The following is a 14,678-nucleotide window of genomic DNA, read 5'->3' as shown; positions in this document are numbered from 1 at the left end:
GCTGTTCCTGAACCTGGTGGTACAGAGGGATTTGGTCCAAATGCAGGCAAATGGGATGAAGTTAGGTAGATAAGTTGGTCAGCCTGTACAAGGTAGGTCAAGAGCCTGTTTCTATGATGGCTGTATTATAGCATATAACATTGAGTGGAGTTCTGAAGGACTCAATTTGACAAACACTATTGGCTAATTGTTTGGTCTTGGATTTAATTCCTCCATTTTCTGATTTGTTTTTTTTTTCCCCAATGTTAGGTTTCACAGAGGGGACTACACTGTTGCCGTCTGCATCAATGACTACCTCGACATCTACTGCCCCCACTACGATGATTCTGTGCCCGAGGAGAAGACAGAGAGTTACATCCTTTACATGGTGTATTTTGAGGGCTACAGAAGTTGTGACCACAAGAACAATGGCTTCAAGCGCTGGGAGTGCAACAGGCCACGCACACCAAATGGTCCCCTGAAGTTCTCCGAGAAGTTCCAGCTCTTCACACCATTTTCTCTAGGCTTTGAGTTTCGACCTGGAAATGAGTATTATTATATATGTGAGTATTTTCCCATGTGATTCCTCCAAACCCAAGACCATTTCTCAGCTCTGGGCTGCAGTGGGATTTGTAAATGAGTGAAAGGGATAAGTTACTGAGGTCAGGAGCACATTCTACTTGCAAAATTAGGTTACGAATTTGGCTGTTCCCGGAAAGAATAGTTGGAGACAAAATGCTTGAATGATTTAGTGGGTGGCTAGGTGCTGTAAAGGTGAAACACCCAAAATGAGTTGAATCTCCTTCCTCATCCATTCTTCTCCTTGAGACATCTTAATAAAAGGGTTGGTGAATTGTTTGAAGTACATTTCTGATGCTATTTTCCCAGTGATTCTTCAGTTTGTTGGCTTCTGCTCAAGAAATGTATCTGTAAATTGTACTCCAGTATTTTGTGTGTGTGTGTGTGTGTGTGTGTGTGTGTGTGTGTGTGTGTGTGTGTGTGTGTGTGTGTGTGTGTGTGTGTGTGTGTGTGTGCGTGCGTGCGTGTGTGTCTTTGTGAACATCCAGGATTCCTACTTCTTCTTTCCAGTTAACACTGTTGTGTGCATGGTTTATGTTGGGGTGTGATGTTCACTCTTCCCATTAGTTGAATAATCTTTGTAAAACATCAAGGCATACCCTCATAAACGGGTTCGAGAGGGTTGCATTTATTTGCATAACTAAACCAGAGGATAATAGATGGAGGAAAAGATAGAGATGGTGATAATAAACACTCATCCTTGGACAGCAGTGCCGAATATAAGAGCATAAGACTTAGGAACAGAATAGCCCATTGATTCTGCTTTGCCATACAATCATGAGCTGATCCATTCTCCCACTCAGCCCCGGCCTTCTCCCCATCACCTTTGATCCCCTGACTAATCAAGAACCAATCAATCTCTGCCACACCCCATAACTTGGCCCCCACAACCACCTGCTGCTGCAAATTCCACTGATTTACCACCCTCTGGCTGAAGAAATTCCTTTGCAGCTCTGTTCTTACGCCCTTCAAACCTGAAGTGGCATCCCCTTGTCCTATGGCAGCATCAGAACCCTACCTCCAAAACTTGGTTCTGCTGAAGTCAATGTTATGAGTTTCAAAGGCAGAGAACAGTCCTTGGCACATTGCATATTTAGTGCCAATGGCATGACTGGGCATGGATTTCTTGGCAGTGGTCACATCTGAAGTATGACAACATATTTTCAGTCCTCTGGTTAGTAAGGTGAGAAGGAATCACTCTGCCATTCAGAGCACACCTGAGCCTGATTTGAGGCAGGTAACTGTGTTATAATAAATCAGTAGCCAACACCTTGAGAAGCAAATCACCTGCATGATAGGGATGGGTGACTGTAATAGAGGAATAGATAGTGGCATTGACAAAGCCAGGTTATAGGTGGAGGGCTACAAGGTCGCAGTTCCCAATTCAGTCTCTAGCTCTCCAGTGAAACTTCATTGTTGGCTCAACTCTGCACTGTTTTACTCAAGGATAGCTTGACTTGTCTGGATACCACACAAAACTGTAATTCAGTACAAGTGGCTACAAATAATTAGATAAATAGATAGATCATTCAATTCAATTCCCAAAACAAAATTCTTTACTACCTTTGCCAATTAAGTTGCAGGATGGTCATAAAAATGGGGAATAAAATCCTGTGGAAAAACTAACCTTAGTCACAAATCCACAGATGTTTAGTGACTCTGAATGGATGCTCTTTTGTTTCCATTTCTCCTATTGTTAAGGGCGCCAAGCAATGCTCATGGTGACTCTTTGTTTGCCTTCCTGCAGACTAAAAGTTAAAGAATATCATGTACATTTTAAAATGTATTATTATGTGACAATGAAAAGGAACCTTCAACCTTACTAAAAGGAACCTTACAATTCCAACCTAAATACATTGGCCTAGAAATTGAACATGGGTTTTGATTGCACCTTGGATCACTGAGCTCTTCCTTGCACTGCATTGCCACCAGCCAGTGTCACTCCAAGGCACAAGGGCATGGCCTCTCCACTTTTGACCATGCAATTCAAATGGCCCTGATGGAGGTATCATGGGCACATTCCTGAGGTTGTGATTCGGCCTTGATTCCATGATGACTCTTTGCCATAATCCCAGGTTCCTCTCTACAGGCTCCCCCTCCATGCTCCTCCCACCCATCACAAAAGGTGTTTGTCTCCTCACTCCCCAAATCCAGACACCATCACAATCCAACTCTTGGGAGCCACTTGAACCAATTCGTTCAAATGGTCTCCACAGCAGCACTGGCCTAGTAGAGGGTCAGGAAATTAGTGCCAATCCAATTTAGAGCAGCAAGGCGGAGGGAGGGGAAATGACATCAGTACATCATTCAGTAAAGTCTCCCTCTTCATGTCTGTGGTGACTTGACTCCCTGTTGCTCTGTCTTTGTGGTTAATCAAACACATTCATTTGCTTTCAGATGTTGACATTTATGCCAATTGCAACAAGGGCGCTCAGCCAAAAATTTAACCATTGTCACAACATACAAGCAGGCCTGCCAATTCAAACAAGCTGACAAATTTGCAATGGGAGCATAATACCACATCAAGATTTCATAGCCGTAAACTTGCATTCACTTACAACAGTAATGTTAGTCTAAAACAAGGTATGAGTTGTCGTTTTTGGACTACGCCACATGTGAAATAAATTTACATCTCCACTTTAAAAGCAGGCTGTGGTGATTGAACAGAGGTACCAGTGGGGTAGATTGGAATTTAGTGTCTCAGAGAGGAGCATATTGGAACTGGGGAGGATCCCATTGCTTGTATCCAGAGGGAGCCAAGGAGAGGAGGTATTAGTGGAGATATAGTGAAAGGTAGCAGTGCTCAGCTGAGCAGTGATGGCCACCTTTGGAGCAGGACCTCCCATCACTTACGTGTTAGACTTATAGCTGAATGTCCATAGTTTGAGCAAGGTGCAGGAAAGTCCTTGCTGATTCAGGCTGCAGTTCCACCACAAAGGCAGTCCGTTATCAGGAGAAATTAAAGATGAAAGAATGTCAACATTCCACACTAAGGCCCGTTGATCAAATGCCATAATTATTCAAGGGATATGCATACCTTAGAGCTGGGGGCTTTCAAACAAAGGAGCACATCATGGGCACATCTGATTGTCACTCCATTGTATGTCAACACTTGTACCCAGACTGTGATCACTCAGGGAATGGGGCAGGGTATTGGGAGACGTTTCCTGCTCTTGATGACACTATGATCACCTCCTGTGAGCATCTAGACCCCACATGCACAGACAGATTCGCCCAATGGTTGTCTGTTCATTTCAAATGAAAAAAAACATTAAAATCCAAGAAAGATTATGCCCATCACTCCCCGTAACTCGCAATAGGCAGATCTCGTAAAAGAAACATTCATTGTCAGTGTCGGTGTCTCCTGACACGGTATACACTTCCATAGTCTAGATAAACCTTTTATCCAAATCTTCATTCCCACTGCGTGGACTTTATGGACCAATGCGCACTCTACTGTGCTGAGTTTTTGATTGAAGGTTCCATCTCATCGTGTAGAGTCTTTGGCCCAAAGTTCACTCTGACTGACTTGATCTTTTGACCTGATATTCATCCCCACTGCGTGGAACTCATGAACCTGTGTTTGCCGTGTCAACCTCTTGATCCATTGTTTAGTCTGCTGTGTAGACCTTTCAATTCAGTCTTCCATTCTTCCTGGTCCAAAGACAGGGTTTTCCATATAAGAGGCAGAATTATATAAAATGTACAGGCTGGTCTATGCCACATCTGTGTTTTACAGGAGCCTTTTTACCTTATCTTTTAGCATGTCCTTCTCTTACTTTCTTCTTTAAATAAGTTTCAAACTTCCCCTTATATTATTCATGTAATGGCCAGTTTTTATTCCCTCTTTCTGAAGCACAATAAAACTTACATCGTGATCGTGCAACTATCTGTGAAAGCTGTCTTTGTGCAAGTCATTATCCAACTGCATTTACAATGACAGCCGCCACACTTTCTTGTTTGCAACCCAGTTTAATAAGGCACTGTGGCTTGTGTTTTGCTCATTGTCCATAAGGAATGAATTGAATGGTGACGTGTTATGTCCCATTTAAAAAGAGAAATCTGGAATTTGCTGCTCATACTGCCTTTCTTCTTTTGAAACTCTGTTAAAGTGAGAGCTAATCTGCAGGAAATAGCCATCCTGAAATTGTTATATACAACTCCTGGTATCCAGAATTCAAGCAACTGGTTGCTTCAAACATCCAGCAAAAAAAATCGAGGAAATTCAATTTAAAATATTAAAATAAATAAGAATAAAGTAATAGGCAAAAAATGTAAGTTTAAAATTGTAAAAGTGCATGTTCTCTGAGGGGAGACATAAACATTTGGTGAAGATGGGAGCAAATATTCAGCCAGCGGAGGGGGAGCCTTGGTCAGGCTTTGCTCATAGCAGCTGTTTGAATAAAGTTGTGTGAAACAGCAATGGCGTTACCCAGGATGAAGAGCTGGTTGATGCCGCTCACCGTTGGGATGAATCTCTTAAAGTATCTCCTTCTCCGTGTTTAGTAAGAGTCACCCTTGTCAGAGGCTTTATCTGTAAACTTGGGGGAGGGGGAGGGGTTAATTGTCTATAATGATATTGTTTGTCTTTCATCTCTGTGGAGGGGAGGAACCGCAGATACTGCAACGGTTAAATATTTTCAAAGGGTGTGTCTGAAAATAAAGTAAAATGCTTTATGATTTATATATTCAAGCAAGTGAAATCTGTTCAGTGTAAATATTAAGTATAGTATCTTTGACTTTTAACCTATTTATTTTTAATGCAGGTGTTATAGTTAGGCATTCATTGTAAGAATAAGTCTCAAGCAACCAGAAAATATATTTATCCAGCATCTACCAATCCCCATAGATGCCAGATTCCAGGCCTTAAGAAAATCAGAACAAAAATAAAAGCACATAACCGAAGCATAATTTGGATATGAAAATAGAAAAGTTGAAAACAAGATTAAAAAAAAAGAGATGGCAGCCAGCCCGAAGCTGTTGATGTAATGAAGTTCAGTATCTTGAACAGGAATGATCCATACAAGGCCCAACATTAATTATTGTATTTAGCATTCAACTCACACTAAACATGAGAAATTGCCTCCTATTTGGTTTCCATGAAAGCTCCATTAAATAAGACCATACAGAAGAAAAATATCTGATCTTCCTTGAGAAACTAAATTCCATTAACCTCTGAGGCCAAAGCCACACAGGCTTTTTGAAGACATTTATCAAGGGTAACATTGCACTTTAGCTTACTGCACGCCACTGAGGCAACAAGGACTCCATTAATACCTCGGCTGGTCCTAAGTGTAGATCATCTGATTGGCTGATTGCTCTGGCCTATCCTTGAAGAATCCTATAAAATCTTCACAGTAATCTCTTCAAACTGTCCTGGGAGATAGCTAATGTTTCCTTGGTGAATTAATTACTGAAATCCCAGATTTAATCCTTACTATGTTGTGAATCATTTGGACTGAAATGCAGCAACTATTTGCATGAAATAACACAGACCTTTGGACCAGTGGAACCGAAGGCATAAGAGTCAATGGGGAAGTAACCAAAATTAATGGTGCACAAGTGGCCAGAATTAAGCCAGTTAAATTTAAATCCCAAAATACAACCCGGGGTGGGTTAGGGTGATGAAATGAAGAGAGATTTGAAAAGGACAAATCATCTAACCAGATGGGAGGGAGGGAGAAGTGAATAAATGAATACCAGTGTCAGAACGAGCCAGACTTATAGAAGTGACAACCAAAGATGGTGGCCCAGCTCAAGTGAACTTTTTCTTTATTTGAACATATACTTTATTCATAAAATATGTACAGAACATAGAATAGAATCAGAACATGTCTTTCTTTGTCTTGATTACAGTATCAAACAAGTACATCATTCATGTTTCTTCTTTAAACAATTCACCCATGAAGTATTTGGGCAGCTCCTTAGTGTAACAGTTAGCACAACACTATGACAGAGGCAGTAATCTGGGTTCGAATCCGGCACTGTCTGTAAGGAGTTTGCATGTTCTCCTCATGACCTGCATGGGATTTCCTTGGGTGCTCCAGTTCCCTTCAAAAACATATGGGGTTGGTAAGTTAATTGGACAGCATGGATTCCAATGCCCATAATTGCTGTCTACGGTGCTGTATCAGCTCTTCAGGATCCAGTGAAGACAGAATCTGATACAATGATTCTTCTCCACAAAGTCTTTGCAGAGGCTGCACTGGACTTAAGTATGGCCCTCAGCCATAGTGACTCTTGCCTGACTGAGATAAACAACCCCTCTCACTCTCCCTGACAAGATTTATATGAAGGATAAGAATCTTCCTCTACTAAAGACATTCACCGGGAGCATTACTTAAACAGGGCTCAAAGAATTATAGAGGACCATTTCTATCCATCAAACAGTATCTTTGGCCTACTACCATCAGGAAACCAGTACAGGGGCATCAAAATCAGGACTGCCAAGCTGGGAAATAGCTTCTAACCACATGCTGTGAGTTTGATGAACGGTATCCTGTAAATAAATAAATTATTAGAAAGTATTTTATATCATAAGTATTGTTATGTGCCCAGAGCACCCGAAAACCCAGCAGCAATAGAAATTCACATGGTTGCTTAAACAAAAATTGCTTTTAATTATCTTTAAATATGAAAACAGGATCAAACTCTAACTTATTACTATTAACCTAACTTAATCCCTTTCTAATTCTAAGCGCACATGTAATGTATGTGTAAGTTCAGAAAAGTTCTTTGACTCACAGTCCAATCTCACTTCTCACTCCTCCAAGTTCACCAGTATCAGGGAATTCTTACACTGTGCACAGAATTTAACATTTATGATTTTCACCAGCCTTTGGTGCTTGAAAGGTAAATGGTTACCACTCAAGAAGGTTCTTGTCAGTTTTTAGAGCAAGATTTGTTACTCGTTGGACACCAACTGATTCCTTCTGATCAGCCACATCAATGTCTTGTCGAAGAAATATGCCCCATCAGGGTTTTCCAGATGATAACCTCTTTATCCACATCACCACAGAGTTCCTTTTCTGTTTCCCTTATTTCAAGTGAAACATAATACAGCCAGTCATCTCCTCTTGTATGGACCACAAGGGCTTTGACCAGGCTGAACTAAGAACTCACAACCCATCTTCAAAATGGGGCTTCTCCATAAGCTTGCCAGCTTGTCCTATTCCAGTCCCAGCTGCTGCTGCTGAACTGTAGAATTGAATTATCTCTCTCACTCTCTCAGAGAAAACCACATGATCCTCTTAGAACAGCAAACTGCACTCAGACAAACTGCGGCACTAGACCTAATCTTCTGAGTTCATTCATCTGTTGCTTTCCAAAACAATAACCCATTACTCCACAGCATGCCCAATTAGCACCTACTTGTAAAGTCTCTATAGGCATTCTTCAAAGTTTTTGCAAAGGCACTCGGAGCTTGGACTGTCTGGCTTGAGCAGAGCTCCAGAATTTTAAATGAGTTCTGATTTGAAGTGTTTGTGTGTGACCTAACTAAAACCCCACAATCTATCTTCCAAAAGCATATCTATATACAATATAAAGTATAACATCATCTGTTGCAGTATATCTGTGATTATTATATGCTGTGTATGTGTGTGCACCGTGTTCTGGAGACCATTTCATCAGATGCAAGGATCGACAATGAGATAGACAACAGACTCGCCAAGGCAAATAGCGCCTTTGGAAGACTACACAAAAGAGTCTGGAAAAACAACCAACTGAAAAACTTCACAAAGATAAGCGTAAACAGAGCCGTTGTCATACCCACACTCCTGTTCGGCTCCGAATCATGGGTCCTCTACCGGCATCACCTACGGCTCCTAGAACGCTTCCACCAGCGTTGTCTCCGCTCCATCCTCAACATCCATTGGAGCGCTTTCATCCCTAACGTCGAAGTACTCGAGATGGCAGAGGTCGACAGCATCGAGTCCACGCTGCTGAAGATCCAGCTGCGCTGGATGGGTCACGTCTCCAGAATGGAGGACCATCGCCTTCCCAAGATCGTGTTATATGGCGAGCTCTCCACTGGCCACCGTGACAGAGGTGCACCAAAGAAAAGGTACAAGGACAGCCTAAAGAAATCTCTTGGTGCCTGCCACATTGACCACCGCCAGTGGGCTGATAACGCCTCAAACCGTGCATCTTGGCGCCTCACAGTTTGGCGGGCAGCAACCTCCTTTGAAGAAGACCGCGGAGCCCACCTCACTGACAAAAGGCAAAGGAGGAAAAACCCAACCCCAACCCACCAATTTTCCCCTGCAGCCGCTGCAACCGTGTCTGCCTGTCCCGCATCGGACTTGTCAGCCACAAACGAGCCTGCAGCTGACGTGGACTTTTACCCCCTCCATAAATCTTCGTCCGCGAAGCCAAGCCAAAGAAGAAGATCTGTAGTCAGATGGTAATAAACTTGAACTTGATTAAGGTAAAGGTGTCTGGGGCCAAGTGGCTGGACTTTCACCATGTGTCACCTCTTCTTGAAGAGCAGAAACAATAAATAACTTTCCATGAGTACTTTGCATTCATCGCCCCAGCTTTGATCCACTGAACAACAACAATGTATTATTTGGGGCCTCTCGCAGAAAAACTCATTCCTCGGATCTTTCACAGAGCAATTATTAAACAGAACGTAACTTCCTGAAGGGTGCAAGAAAGCATTTTAAGGAACATCATCAAGAGGTCAGGGAAATGGTGAGGTTCAGAGGGAATGTTTTCAGAGGATTGACCAGGAAATGAGAGAGATAAAAGAGAAGAAAAAAGAAGGAAGAGAGAAAATGGAGAAAAGAGAATGAAGGAGCAAGAAATGGTATCCAAATAGAGATGAGAAGGAGAGAGAAAATAGAGTGGAGAAGATAAGCATTTCAATAGTATAGACTGGCATTTCTCAGGTCTCGGAGAAGATTACAGTTCGTACAGTAAGGGAAGATTCAAGAGCCTGATAGATGGAAGGATAAAAACTGTTCTTGAACCTGGAGGCATTGAACTTCAAGCTTCTGTTCCTCCTTCCTGATGGTAGCAGCAAGAAGAAATTGTGACCAGGGTTAGGGGTATCCTTTAAGGTGTTTGGCTACTTTCTAGAGCCAGCACCTCACACGGGTGCCTTCACTCGGTGGGAGTTTGGAGCCTGTGATGACCCCGGACATATTTGCCATTTTCTGTAGCCTTCTGATAGAGAGGGAGGGATGAAAAATGGTGAAAGGAAGGAGAAACGTTTTAACATTTGGAGTAATTTGACAGAACCATTTTGAACTACCAAAAGAAGGAACTATAAGAAATAGGAGTAAGAGTAGGCCATTTGGCCTGTCGAGCCTGCTCCAGCATTAAATGAGATCATGGTTGATCTGATGATCAGCTCATCTCCACCCGCCTGCCTTTTCCCCATTTCTCTTCATTCTCCTACTATGTAAAAATCTATCCCATCTTGTCTTAAATATGTTTACTGAGGTATCCTTCCCTGCTTAAATGGGCGGAGAATTCCACTGATTCACCACCCTCTAAGAAAAGCAGTTCCTCCTGTCCTAAATTACTACCCTGAAATCATCCTGCAATGTAGCTCAGTGACGTTCCCAAGTTCCTGGAAGCTATAAAATCCATATTGGAAATTCACCAGCTGCAGAGAGAATCATGTAATGAAATCTCTGACAGAGTTGGATTTATGTATGAACGAGCCTGTCTCCCTTTAATAAAGGGAGGCTGTCACACCCTATTCCCTGAATGTTTGAAATGAAATCCTACAGAAGATAGCAGCAGTTTAAATACCTCTATTGCAACAGTCCAGGTGAGGAACATGATCCTCGACCCCACAGTGCGCTGATGATAAGTATTGTACTGTTTACTTAAGCAGTGTTGTGACTTGATGTCTGTTAGTGTGTCAATGAGTACTGTTCATAAATAACTTGTCATTTATTTTGTTTCTTGTCTTCTGACATTGTGAAGAACAAGATATATACACTGGTCATGTGGGAGTTTATTGAAGAGGTTTGAACGGAGAACAGAGTAGAAAATGAAACTCACTCACCCACTGTCTTCTTAAAAAAAATCCAGAAAAATATATTATTCAGCCAGTCAAGGATGGTGGTAAATTTAATATGTCTCAGCAGCTAATGTCTTGCATACTTTATGGCAGAATGATTTAGTCTGAAAGGCCTCATGTAAAACTCTTCCGGAGGAGACATTACTGAAAGATTTGCGCTTGCATAGCACCTTATCAGATTGCAAAGCAACTAGAACATGGTCGGTTACTTTGAACTGCATTCACAAGGGGAAACATAGCAATGATTTTGCACAGGAAATTCCCTCAAACAGGAGTGAGGTGAATGCTAATGGTCAATGCTTCTTTGATGGGTGTATTCACATGAATAATACTGATGTGGGGAGTTATCGAGTCCACATCTGTTTTGTAACATCCTATGGATTGCCCTCAGCAATGTTTTAACTACATCTGCCTTTCCAACAGTGGAGCATTCTCACAAGGCTGCAGCAGAATGTGATCTTAGGTCCTGTACTCAAGTCACCAGAGTGTGCTTCAAGTTCAAATTTATTGTCATCAGGCTTCATAATTCTAGACAAAGATGGGAAGTAGATTTGAATAAACAAATAGATTGGGATATGTAGAGAAAATATGAAAAGTACAATAAATGTGAACTATAATATAATTTTATTCATCAGTTATACCTAACACCATATAAAAATTTTTTTAAATTTTATCAGACATTTTCAGATTTATGTTTTAGATGTGGACAGGAAATTGGTACATTTTTGCATTCTACTTGGCAGTGTCCTAACATTAAACCTTTTTGGTTAGAAATTGGTAATTATTGAGTGAATATTGTGGATTAAATTCCCACAGGATCCAATGTTATTTTTATTGAGTGATATTAAGAATATTGAACCTAAGTTGAAATTGGATATGTATCAAAAGAAGTTCATCCAAATTGCTTTAGCAATAGCAATAAAATGCATTGCCATAACTTGGAAGTCTGACACGGATTTGGGTATAGAAAGAATGGATGCTGAAGTTCAGAGTTATATACCACTTGATAAAATTACTTATAACTTAAAGTGACAAATATTATATATTTTGGAAGATATGGAGTCCATATTTACAAAATATGGGTGTTAATATTTAAATGAGGCTCGGACATTCCCTTTCTCCTTAAGGTCTCAGCATACAATATTAAAAAAAAACTTTAAAGTAATAAGCAGTCTCTTGTCTTTTTCTTTTTCTCTTTTTCTTTCTTTATTCTTTGTAGGGGAGAGTGGGAGGGAATGTTATTTAGGGAGGCTTTCTTATTGTTTTTCTTTTATATGCCAGGTGTATTTGTATTGATTTGAATTATTTTATATGTACAGTACCAATAAACATTTGTTTTTATTTTAAATCCCCATTTATTTCTAGCTTTCATATAATTGATGTTATAAATTGTTTAGATATACAGTAACATAAAAACAGAAATGTGAGTATTTTGGGAGGAATGTTCAGAGAAAAGAATTCAAGGTTAACATATGACCTTTCTTTGGACCTGGGTATTTTTTGGATATGAACAATGTCTATGGGAGCCATAGGACTGGAAGTAAAGAGGCTTAGACCATTTCATCAGTCACTGGTTAGAGACAGAGTAGACACTGGTCGTATCACAGCATCCATTCATGAACAGTCTATTTAATCAAGAGCTTTGGTGAAAACAAACACAACTTATGATGGAAACCAGAGTAATTTCAACTGATAAAAGAGAGAGTTATCTCTCAAGCAAAGATACAAGGAAAGGAAGATCAATGCCCAGTAAAATGAACAAGGACAATCCACCTGCTCAGTTGTTGCAGTGCGGCTCTAAACAAAATAGATGTGGATGAGATTAATTAATTTGTCTCAACTCATGCACCGATCATTCTAAATAACTCTATCCTCTAAGGCACTATTGCTTAGAAATTTATTCCTATCTGGAAGTGTTGAATTTCATGGTCAGTGGCTTAGATGCTGATGTGATTATACATTGAGTTTAGTCTATCTGATGATTTCCCTCTTCCTCCTGAAAGCTCCAGCGTCCCTTCCCTTCAGGTCACCTACTTTGAATCTCGTTGGACTTGTTAGCCTTCATAACCTGATACCACAATTAATACTTCGTTTCCAGATTCTGTATTAATCAAACAGCAATGCAAATGGTCTCATTGCCCTGCTCTTTGTCCATACCTTGGCAAGAGGAAATGCAATTGGAAATCTGCTCGTCAAGGAGAGAATGTCAAAATAGTCAGCGGGTCAAACAGCCTCTGTGGAGAGAGTATTCCAGGTTGATGGCAAATGCAGTTTGGGTGGCTGTCATATGGAATGTGTCTGCTGGTTTCAAATGAGGGACCCAGGCCAATTCATGTGACATTGTTTAAATGTTTGAGAGCTGGTCAAAGTAGGGCCCATGGGTTAGCTGAGCTCCAGCGATGAGCCAGATATCTCAAAGGCTAATCTTCCAAATATTTTGGAGGAGATTCATGAGTGTTCAGTCTCCTAAACACAACCTGGAAGTCTTTGTCAAAGTGGCAGGTTGCCACTGCCCTCCCATCCTCCCTTCTCTCTCTCTCTCAGATGATTATTTCTGTAAAATCAAAAATGCTCTCTCACAAAATCCACTCTATAAATTTTGCAACAAAACACAGAGAACGTGGTTTCACAATGCATTTCTTAAAGTGATACCAATTAGTATTACATATACCACAAGAGCTACCTTTGTCTCACGCTCTCCTAAACAGGAATCCCAAACTGTGCAAGGCATTGCCACTCAAGCCATAAACTCATTGACTGTGGCTAGTGGAAATCCCAAATTAGATGCGGTGGAAAAATGCCACACACACACAAACTTTTGTAAAGAGTTGTCCCAACTGAAATATTTTTCCAAAATATTCATGGATTATTGTGGATTCCTCTCACAAACTCATTTTTACGTGTTTATGTTGGAGTGAATTTCTGCCTCACTTGCATGACTCCCTTTCTGCTATAAACACACAGGTGTTTATTCCTCCTTGTGCTCACCAGTTCCCACATCACCAGCTTGTCCACCGTCCTCAGTGCTCACCACATACTGTGAAACACTGCCCTCCACCCTCAAGGTAATGTAATTGAAAGGGACCAAAAATAGCAGAGATCTAAGTACAAACATTGGGGAACTCTCCTGCATACCCCTTCCCATCACCCCCCTCTCAATGCTCCTACTGGCCCTGTCTGTCCAATGGGATCTTGTTTTGGTGCTGTTGGTACTTCATGAGACATACTTTGAAAGACCCTACACAATGTTAATCCAACAAGCTCCTGTCCAATATCTCTCTTGCTTCATCACAAAAATTCTAAGTTTATCACTTTATCATTCAACCATTCAGAAAGTCATTAAAAATAATGGGTTATTCACTTCATTGTGTCTGAGCCACCCAGCAAAGATCTCTCCACCTTAATCCCACTTTCCAGCTACGGATCCCTAGCTCTGCAGGTTCTTGTAGTGCGCATCCAAATACTTTTATTTAAAGTAATGAAAATTTCAGCCTCTGTCACCCTTTCTGGCAGTGAGTTCCAGACCTCCATCAACCCCTGGCTGTACCATTAGGAAAGAGGTCTCGGTGCCACAAGACTCACCCCACCAGGTTCAGGAACAGCTGTTCCCCCTCCACCATCAGACTCCTCAACAACAAACTCAATCAGGGTCTCATTCCAGCATATGCATTTTATTTACTTTTTCTTTCTATTGCCCAATTTGTTTACATTATTTGTTTACATGCGCATACGTGTTTTCTTGCACTACCAATAAGTGGTCATTCTTCCTCACGCAGGAGAAAGAATCTCAGGGTTGTATGTGATGTCATGTATGTACTCTGACAATAAATCTGAAGCATCTTTTCTCATCTCCCTGCTCATCCTTTTACCGATTATTTTAAATTTACACCACCTGGTTTTTGATCCCTCCACGAAGGAAAAAATGCTAACTCCACTTTCTTTACTTGTTGATGGTTGATTTCTTTTCCAAATTGCTGATTCCAAAAGTTCTCTCCTGCCAATGTTAACAACTGGCCTATACTACCCTAATCCTCTTTTATGCACGAGCAAGTGTTACTTGCTGTTACCTTGGTTCTTAGACAAC

At 41.0% G+C, this 14,678-nt stretch overlaps 1 protein-coding gene across 1 annotated transcript in view; it reads left to right on the top strand.

Annotated features, from left to right (window-relative positions):
• LOC138758743 (ephrin-A5-like) overlaps window positions 1-14,678 on the top strand; it is a 377,942-nt gene that overhangs the window by 326,333 nt on the left and 36,931 nt on the right. Inside the window, exon 2 of the mRNA XM_069928087.1 lies at window positions 250-542. Within this exon, the coding sequence (XP_069784188.1) occupies window positions 250-542 (293 nt within the window). The remainder of the gene's footprint in view (window positions 1-249; window positions 543-14,678) is intronic.

This window comes from Narcine bancroftii, chromosome 3 (genome assembly GCF_036971445.1).
Source record: "Narcine bancroftii isolate sNarBan1 chromosome 3, sNarBan1.hap1, whole genome shotgun sequence".
NCBI classification, from domain to species: Eukaryota; Metazoa; Chordata; class Chondrichthyes; order Torpediniformes; family Narcinidae; genus Narcine; species Narcine bancroftii.
The sequence above is the reverse complement of the archived record's forward strand: the minus strand, read 5'-3'. Positions and strand labels throughout refer to the sequence as shown.